A 10140-nucleotide genomic window follows, 5' to 3' on the forward strand; every position below is an offset into this window, starting at 1 on the left:
TCAGGTGTTCCGCGGGAGAAAGATGAGGCTTTCTGCTCCCGTAAAGATTTACAGCCTCGGAAATTCTGTACAGGGTCGCTATGAGTCCGAACCGACTCCATGGCACATAACAACAACAATTAATGAAATTGATTTGTTGTTGTTGTTAAGTACTGTCAAGTCGGTTCTGACTCAAAGTGACCCTGTATAGAATTTCCAAGTTGCTACTGCTGGGTTTGAGCAATCTAGTGCTAATCTACAGTACCATACTAGGACTCTAAAACTAATTTTTTGTTGTTGTTAGGTGCTGTCAAGTTCGTTCCAATTCATAGCGACCTTATATACGGTTTCCATGGAGCAGCTGGTGGGTTTGAACTGCTGACCAAGTGGTTTGCAGTCCAGTACTGATCCTGCAGTGCCACACCAGGAGTCTGAAACTAACTTCTTGTTTTTAAGTGCCATCGAGTCGATTCTGACCCATAGCGACCCTTAGGCATGTTTAAACTTATTTGTGACTGATAACCAAAACCAAAAACCTAAACCCACAACTGTCTAGTCTGTTCCAACTCATAGTGACCATATGTTAGGGTTTCAGAGACTGTAAATCTTTATGAGAGCAGACAGCCTCATTTTTATCCCACAGAGTAACTGGTAGGTTTTGAACCACCAATATATTGTTAGCGATCAAATTTCTAATCCACAGCACCGCCAGTACTACTGATTGGTGACTAATAAGCTGGTATAAATGCTTTATATATTTAATTTTGATATTAGGAAGAAAATGTATGTATTTATTAATTTTCTGAGCCCTGCCCCTATAGTGCCTTTACATACCTCTGCCCGCTACCCCTATCTCCTCAATGCTTGAGATACCATTCAGAACCCCCAGGATTCCACAGAACATTTTGAAAATGTAGAGATCAAGCAGAATGGACTGGATCCTATAGGAAATGTGAAGCCACTGAAGTACTCTTGATAATAAATTAGTTAAGGCACAAAACCTGATGTTTGTCAAATTACTACTAATCAGTGAGTATTGATTAAAAGCTACATTTTTGCTAGGATCATAATGCTTAACACATGACTTGCTTTTTTTAGTTAGCTAAAAGCAAGACTTTAAAATTTTTTTTAAGCTTTTAAAGACTTTTGACAATGGCACATGGAACAGAAGCTCGGAAAAGGTGAAATACAAAAGAAAGGACCAAAGTCAAATCTGCTTTGTTTAGCGTGTAGCTAGTTCTTTGTAGTAAGCATATCATTATAGTGTAAGAGTACTTTGGATACACAGTAAGGACATGGCTCTTAGGCAAGCATTAGATCCATTATATTTTGAAGTATTCAACCTAGTGAAATTTACTTTGCAGTGAATTCATCTCTTGAATCATTTTACTTTTTTTTTTGTCCAGTCTGATCTTGTGGATCAAAGTATATTTAATTTTATCCCAGAGGGGGAACATTCAGAAGTTTATAAAATACTGTCTACTCATCTGTTGGAAAGTGATTCATTAACTCCAGAGTATTTAAAATGTAAGTAGTGACTATTAAGCAAAAAATTAAATATTATATTTGATAAATGGTGTTTATCCTTTGCTTTTGCAACTTTGTGACGAACACAAGTTTAACTAAGTTTACATATGCCATTGTTCCAAATATAATATAAGTCCTTGAAATTCCATCTTGTTTGTTATAATGATCTAAATCATGGTTATGCCATAAAATTACATTTCATTTAAAAACAGAAGAACCTGGGAATATATTCTTAATAATTTTTAAAATAAAATCCTATATGATGTGAGAAACATAAGCATTCTCATTGTTCTTAAGTGCTGTGGAGTCAGTTTAGACTCATAGTGACCCTGTATAGCGTTTCTGAGGCTTTAAATCTTTTGTGGGAGCAGAGAGCATCATCTTTCTATCACCATGGAGTGGCTGGTGGGCTCAAACCACCGATCTCATGGTTTGCTGTCCAGTGCTTATCCTGTGGAGCCACTGCAATCCTGAACATTCTCATTACCCACCCTTTTAACCAACTAGACAACACTTAAACTGTGGGGATAACTTTTGTATTTTTAAAAAATTTATTTCAATAAAAGAACCTATTTAGTTTATTAATACACAATTAAACAGTTAGTTACTGGGTATATAGCTAATGTACCAGGTGATTATGCTATTTTTTAAAAACTAAGAACAATGATATAGAATCCCTGTAATCAATATTAATCTGATGTTTCTACTATGTTAATTGGAAAAATTAAACAACAATTCATTTCCTTGTAAATTAGATTTATATAGATATACTCCCTGTGTTTTAGAAAATTTCAAGGTGTTACAACGTTGTATTTAGCTTTTAACTATTAGATTTCTTCTTTAATCACTCTTTTCAAAATTTTTTATTTTTAACTCTCAAATTCTACAGCATACTAGCTGTCCAAGAGTTAAGATACACACACACACACATACACAGTAGAAGTGCTGATGTGGCACTAGACCTCAAGGTCAGTTTGAATTGCAAGGTTGTTGGCTCAAACGCACCAGCCACTCCTTGGAAACACTATACAGGGTCGCCATGAGTCAGAACTGACTTGATGGCATTTAACAACAACAGTATATAAAGGGGGTTTCAAAAAGTTGGTTGTAAATGGAATTTAGAGATAATGGAATTTTTCCATTAAGAATGGTAAGCAAAACCTTTCTTTGAAATGTATCATTTTTTTCTGTTATTTCAGCAAAAAATCAGTTAGAATTCTGTTGCCATATGCTTCGTGGAACCATAGATCCAAAGGAACCATCAACCTATGAATATGTGAAATTTATAGGAAATTTCAAATCTTTAAGCAGTGGTAAGTTAAAAATGCTTCTCTTACAATGTAATTTTAGCTTGGTATTCTTTTACATTCATCCAGAGAAACTAGGACATCAATAAAAAACTGGGTGAACTAACTGGGTATGTATTTCCTATTTCAGTGTCTCCTTCAGTGCACAACGGGTTTGAAGGAACTATACAGCGTACACACAGGCCGTCTTATGAGGATAGAGTGTGTTTTGTAGCTACTGTCAGGTTAGCTACACCTCAGTTCATCAAGGTACGTTTCTAGTTTGGTTTTCCAACAGGGATTTTCAATTATGTACTTATTCCATAGGACTACCATAACAAGTTTCAAACTGGGTGGCTTCAAACCACAGAAACTTATTCTTATGGTTCAAGAGGCTAGATGTCTGGAGGTGTTGGCAGAGCTGGTTCCTTCTGAAGACTCCAGGAGACCAGCGCATGGAACAAAGTACTGAACTAACAGTTGTTGTTGTTAAGAGCTATAGTGCCCACTCATAGCAACCCTGTATAGGTTTTTGAGGAGCAGCTGGTGGGCTTGAACTGTTGACCTTAATAGTTAGGATATGGTAAACAAGGCTTGCTCATTTTGTTTTGACCTTAGAAAATATTTCCTACTGTGGTCCTGCAGGTTAATGTGCTGGACTGCAAGATCAGTTTGACTTGCAAGGCTGATCGTTTGAGCTCACCAGCCGCGCCTTGAAAACCTTATACAGGGTCACTATGAGTTAGAACCGAATCCATGGCACTTAACAACAACAACAACATTGAAGAACTCTGGTGGTGCTGTGGGAAAAACTATTGCCATATTGGGAAAAGGATGCAGCTATCTGCTCCCATGAAGATTTACCATCTCAGAATCCCTATATGCAGTTGCTCTGAGTCGGAATAACTCAGTGGCAGTAAGTTTGTTTTGTGTGTGTGTGTGTTTTTTAACTGCTATGAGTTCTTACTACCAATGCGCATTGCCGTTGAATGACTCAGTGACTCTGTAGTACCCAGAGAACCCCTTAGGGCTTCTGCAGCTGTAAACCTTTATAGAAGCTTACTGCCTTGTCTCTCTCCTTCACGCAGTTGGTACATTCAAACTGCCTTACCTGTCTGGCCACATTATCACCAGGGTTTCTTTGAGTCTCACTACATTTTGTGTATTTTATATACATTATCTCATTTATCATAAAAATGCTATAAGATAGTTGTTAATTTTATCCCTATTTTATATTTAAGAAAACAAACATTTGTTGTTGTTAAGTGCCCCTGTGTAGGGTTTCCAAGTAGCAGCTGGTGAGCTTAAACTGCTGACCTTGTAGTTCAAACAGTTTTACAATCTGGCGCATTAACCCACAGAGCCACACCAGATACCGGGGCGTTAAATTACTTGCCCAAAGCTTCATTGAATAAGTGGTAGAGTTAATACTTGATTCCCATATTCTTTTTGACTAAAATCTCAAGTTCTTAACTACTATAACTACTGTAAAGGTCATTCAGGGACACAGAGGCTGGTTGGAATTGGGGCTTAGAACTGGTTCATTCTAGTTCGACCCCTTGTGGAGAGTTTGCATTTCCACTTATTCCATTCATAGGAATCACTTGGAGATCTTGTAAAATGTAGGTTCGGAATGCAAATGCTCAGCTGGGGGTTAAGCCAGAATGAACCAATTAGAAGCCCTGATTGGAGTACTTTGTTGTCTATGACTGGAGTCTAATGTTTTGCGGGGAGAGTTTGGGGGGGTGGTGGAGTGGCTGTGGTTGGGTCAAGATGAGATTAGAAAAGTTAAGTGGCAGCAAGAAATGAAATTTGTTTCTTTGATATTTGTTTTCTTTGCTCATGAGTTTAGACTTTATCTAATTGGATGAGAAACTATGGGTGGTTTTTAATCTGGGAAGTTAGGTAATCGTATTTGAGTATTACTGAGACAACTGTGGCCTAGTATAGAAGATGAATTGAAGGGCAAGGACACTGTTAAGGGGAGAAGCTATAAAATAGTGTGAGTTAATGATGACAAATGAATGTCTAGACTCTGAAGCAGGAAGATAGATGAGATGAAATAGGTTGTTTAAAGACTTAGCAAGTGAAATTGAAAGGATTTAGTAGTCTTGGTGTAGCAGTGTACTATTGGACTGCTAACTGCAAGGTTGGCAATTCAAACCCACCTCGAAAACCCTATGTTTCTGTCTGTTGGAACTGTCTCAAAGGCACTTAACAAGTAGTGAATTAGATGATGGAAGTGTACTGTGAATACCAGATTTCTAGACTTCTGCCACTAGACAGGTATGCCGCCATCCAATGAGTTGGAACATAGTATAACTGGGTATGGGAAGTAATGTGTTTAAGATTCGTTTGTGTAAGTATCAACTAGGTGAAAAGTCTGAATCCAGAACTAGGGCTTATTGGTGTTTTATGAGTGAGTGAGATTACTTTGGGACTCAGAAGTGCTCTCCCAAAAGCTTACATCAGAGAGTTATGTATTGCCATAATCTTTTATACTAGAAAATTGAAATGTGTTTAAGGAAACATTCTAATTATAAGCAAGCAATAGTCAAGATGTTTATAAAGTTTAATTATTAATTTGTTTATAGGAAATGTGCACTGTTGAAGAACCCAATGAAGAGTTTACTTCCAGACATAGTTTAGAATGGAAATTTCTATTTCTAGATCACAGGTAACTCTATTTCTAAACTCCACAATTCTTGAAGTTAATGATTTGCAAAGACAATCTTTTTTGAATGAGGACTTTCAAACCAATTATCTATTTTCCAAAATATAAAGGCCAAGCACTTTGCTTAAATTACTGATTTTCATTCCAAGTATTTCTTGTTATAGATAAATTACAATATTGATTTTTTCTATATGCAAATTAGGGCACCACCCATAATAGGATATTTGCCATTTGAAGTTCTGGGAACATCAGGTTATGATTACTATCATGTGGATGACCTAGAAAATTTGGCAAAATGTCATGAGCACTGTAAGTAGATTTTAATTTTCTTTAATAACAACTATTCTTGGATCATATAAGCAAAAATCATGTCTATTTTATTATGTTGTTAATGTCCTATTAATAGAAAGTGGGAATATGCAGATTTGTAACCTTATTTGTATTTTTTAAATGTATTTAAGGAGCTCTGGTAGCGTAGTGGTTACGAATCGGGCTGCGAACCTTAAGGTCAGCGGTTCGAAACTACCAGCTGCTCCGCGGGAGAAAGATGAGGCTTTCTACTCCCGTAAAGATTTACACCCTCGGAAACCCTGTACAGGGTCGCTATGGGTCGGAACCGACTCGACGGCACTTAACAACAACAACAACAACAAACAACAATTGGAGTATTTTACTTATACATATGCAATTAATCCAGTAGGACCCATAGAGCAAGTTTAAATTAAACTTGTTCTTATTTTTCCTATTTTATTCCATAATAGTTAGTAACATTTTATTTTTGTTCTGGAGTACGAATGTGTGGCGCTCTGGGTTGTTGTACTAGACTGCAAAGTCTGTTTGAAATGCAAGGTTGATGGTTCAAGCTCACCAGTCGCTCCTTGGAAACCCTCTACAGGGTCACTATGGGTCAGCTGACTCCACGGCACTTAACAACAACTTAACAACAACAATTAACTTACCAAGTTAATTAATCTATATCTAGAATAAGTCAAGTAGATTCCTGTGAAAAATATAATCGTTTATCAAACTATTAGAATACTATTTCATAAGTTTCTATTTCAAAGCGTATAAGTCAGACCATGAATTAGATACACATTTGTTGTTGCAAAGTGCTGTCCAGTCAGTTCCAACTCACAGTGACTCTGTAATGGGGTTTCTGTGGCTTGTAAATCTTTTTGGAAGCAGAAAGCCTCGTCTTTCTCCCAAGAAGCAGCTAGCTGGTGAGCTCAAGCTGCTAACCTTGTGGTTGGCTATCCAGTGCTTCTCCTACAGGGCCACCATGCTCCTAGATAACACATTTAGAGAATCTATGTAGTGTGCTGTGAATACCAGAGAGTAAGTGCTCAGCTAATGTTACGCACAGCTTTATTGCTGTTATTATTATTGGCAGCAGTATTATCTCATTTTGTCAGGCATTGTTCTAAGCACTTGACATATAACGTCTCCATTAGTCATCATCACATTTCTAGAAGATTGTAGTTTTTGTTAAGTGCCTTCTTGTCTGTTCTGACTCTTTAGTGACTCTGTAAAGGGTTTCCAGGGAGCAGCGGGTGGATTTGAACTGAGAGACCTTGTGGTTTGTAGTTCGGTGCTGATCCTACAGTGCCGCACCAGGATTCCTTTCATTAGTAAACTGAAACCATAATCCCAAAGCTTGTTGACAGTCATGCAGGATTAGAATCCAGGACCAACCTTTTACCTCACTGCTGTTCATTCTGTTTCAGGTGTTTGTTCTAATGATAGGTTTTGTTTGTTTCTGTGATCACCTCCATCCCCGATTCTGCTGTCTTCTGCCCTTTAAAGCTTAATTAGATAATTAAGAGACTTTAATTATGATAAACTTGTCTGTATAGAGATAAGAGGAACTCTATTGGCAGAATGGGTTCTGCATTGGGCTGCCAGTCACTAGTCAGCAGTTCAACTCTATCAGCTTCTCTGAAGCAGAAAGATGAGACTTTCTGTTCCCGTAAAGATGTACAGCCTGGTGTTGCCCTGGAGGATAAGCACTGGACTACTGTTAAGTAGCTTGGTGATTTTGGAAAAGTGAATTAATGTTCATTTCCTCATTAAAAAAGAAAAGGATTCCAGACCAGCGTTTTCTCAGGTGTGTTCCACTGAATGCTAGTCCATTAAAACAGCATTTTATGTCAGTGAAACCTGGGAAACTTCAGGATCTCTCTTTCAGAGTATGCATTTATTAGCATACTCAAGGTTTTGAGAAGACTGAAGAAATGTATTTAAACAAAGAACTTCCTGAGTTAATTTAACCACAACACCTGGTTTGTTTATTTTTCGTTTTGTTTTGTTTTTGCTGAACCTTCACTAGAAGGCTTCAGAATTTACAGTCTACAAAGCATTCTTGGAAAATACTGTGCTTAATAAACATGTTATTTGTCTTTGGGCTAGTTAAGGTTTAGAATTAAATGTCTCAGATGCTGTGCCTCAGGATTGCTTTTGAGGGGAAAAAAAACCCTGGTGTAATTTATTATTGCTAAGTTACCGTCAGCATGTTGGGGATCAGAGAGAAGTCAACATGGTAAATAATTTATCCTTCAGCATTTGAAATTTTATTATGGGTGAAAAGTATATAAGATTGGCCATCTCTTGCCCTGCTTGCATATAGCAATAGCCGTGTGGCATTGTAGGTTCAGACTGGACTGCAAGATCAGTTTGAACCACAAGGTTGATGGTTCAAATTCAGCAGCCACTCACTGGAAACCCTATACAGGGTCGCTATGAATCAGAACTGACTCAATAGCACTTAGCAACAACAACAATGATAAGTTGAGTCTTGGTGCTGTAGGATCAGCACTGGACCGCAAGGTCAGTTTGTACTGCAAGGTTGACTGTTCAAACTCATCAGTTGCTCTTTGGGACCCTACACAGGGTTGCTGTGAGTTGTAACTGACTGGATGGCACTTAACCACAACAGTGATACGTTGGACACCTTGGTGGAAGGTCTATTTATTGCTTGGGTCGTTCAGCAATTTCTATGCTGTGTTTTTATAATTAATGTATGTTAGTGATCAGCCATAAAAGTAATTATATATGTAGATTTAAATGCAAATGATAGTTTTTAATTAGAAGTAGATTCTGAATAGCTAACAATATGGATCAAAGAAAAATATTTTTCTTTTTTCTTCTTAGTAATGCAGTATGGGAAAGGCAAATCGTGCTATTATAGGTTCCTGACCAAAGGGCAGCAGTGGATTTGGCTTCAAACTCATTATTATATCACTTATCATCAGTGGAATTCAAGGCCAGAATTTATTGTTTGTACACACACTGTAGTCAGGTAATGAGAATTTCTGAATTACAATGTTCTGTAAATTTATTGTTTGTACACACACTGTAATCAAGTAATGAGAATTTCTGAATTACAATGTTTTGTAAATTTATTGTTTGTACACACACTGTGGTCAGGTAATGAGAATTTCTGAAGTAACAATTTACAATGATTTTGGCAATGTTGTTTTTTATGCATAACTAGTTAATGAACTACAAAATGATATTTCATCCTTTCTATGTACGAGGGGTGTCAAAAAGTTCATGGGAAAATTCAATTACCTTTTCATTCCTTTTTTTAATGAACTTTTTGAAGCCCCAGTTGTATTAGAAGTTTTATGTAGGAATATGATACAAACATTGTATAAAATATATCACCCTTGGCATGCGTTTTGTTTTAGAGCAGAAATGTAGCTATTTTGTGTACCAAAGTCAGTCGTTGTAAAAGAAAAACAAAAGAGATAAGCATACTCTACCTTTATTTAGTTCTTCTTAATTTAAGCACTGTACAGATAGATAATTTTGTAATAACACCTAAAACTATTAAGATCCCTAGAGAATGCAGACTGACTTAAGACAGTACCCTATAGATACTGATTTAGATTCGCACAGAGCATTGAAAATAGTTCGCATTTGTGATGAAGAGCTGGGACATAGCAAACACTGAATGGTTGCAACTCTGTAGGATTTTGAATGCATGACCAAATACTATAATTTCTGTTTTCTTTGTATTTGTAGTTATGCAGAAGTTAGGGCTGAGAGACGACGAGATCTTGGCATTGAAGAATCTCTTCCTGAGACAGCTGCTGACAAAGTAGGCTTCTTACAAGTTGTAAAAAAAAGATTTAATTTTTTCCCAATAAAAGAAGAGAATTTATAGGAAAATTATTTATCTTTTCAAATATTTGATTTTTTCACTGTGAAAGCGGTACTTTACCTTTTTTTTTTTTTTAGTAATTTTCAAAATCTCATGTGATTCTTAAAAGGATTTTCAAGGCCTACCATTTAATGATAGTTAGGTGAGAGTCTTGTGATTTCTGATTAAAACTGTTGTTAAGTACCGTCGAATCGGTTCTGACCCATAGCAATCCTGTATAAGTTTTCCAGTGAGCAACTGGTGAGCTTGAACAGCTGACCTTGTGGTTCAAACTAACTTTGAAGTCCAGTGCATTACCCACAGTGCCACACCAGGACTCCTACCATGTATTAATTGCCTGTTACGTGCTCGGCTCTGGCTAGGTTTGTTGTATGAATTATAGAATGTCATTTACGCATCAGACATAATTTATCTGGTAGGAAATATTCCCATTTTTAAATTATGGAAAGAAGAAAAATGTGACACATTGCTAGAAGCATTACTCAAGAGAGGTTTTATTGTGATGCAACAAC

General features: G+C 36.8%; 1 protein-coding gene across 1 annotated transcript in view; it reads left to right on the plus strand.

Moving 5' to 3' along the window:
• The window catches only part of CLOCK (clock circadian regulator), a 93026-nt gene that overhangs the window by 40432 nt on the left and 42454 nt on the right, over positions 1-10140 (plus strand). Inside the window, exons 6-12 of the mRNA XM_006868052.1 lie at positions 1386-1506; positions 2706-2819; positions 2944-3062; positions 5387-5469; positions 5669-5775; positions 8614-8761; positions 9490-9565. Of these exons, the coding sequence (XP_006868114.1) occupies positions 1386-1506; positions 2706-2819; positions 2944-3062; positions 5387-5469; positions 5669-5775; positions 8614-8761; positions 9490-9565 (768 nt within the window). The remainder of the gene's footprint in view (positions 1-1385; positions 1507-2705; positions 2820-2943; positions 3063-5386; positions 5470-5668; positions 5776-8613; positions 8762-9489; positions 9566-10140) is intronic.

This window comes from Chrysochloris asiatica, unplaced genomic scaffold (genome assembly GCF_000296735.1).
Source record: "Chrysochloris asiatica unplaced genomic scaffold, ChrAsi1.0 scaffold00115, whole genome shotgun sequence".
NCBI classification, from domain to species: domain Eukaryota; kingdom Metazoa; phylum Chordata; class Mammalia; order Afrosoricida; family Chrysochloridae; genus Chrysochloris; species Chrysochloris asiatica.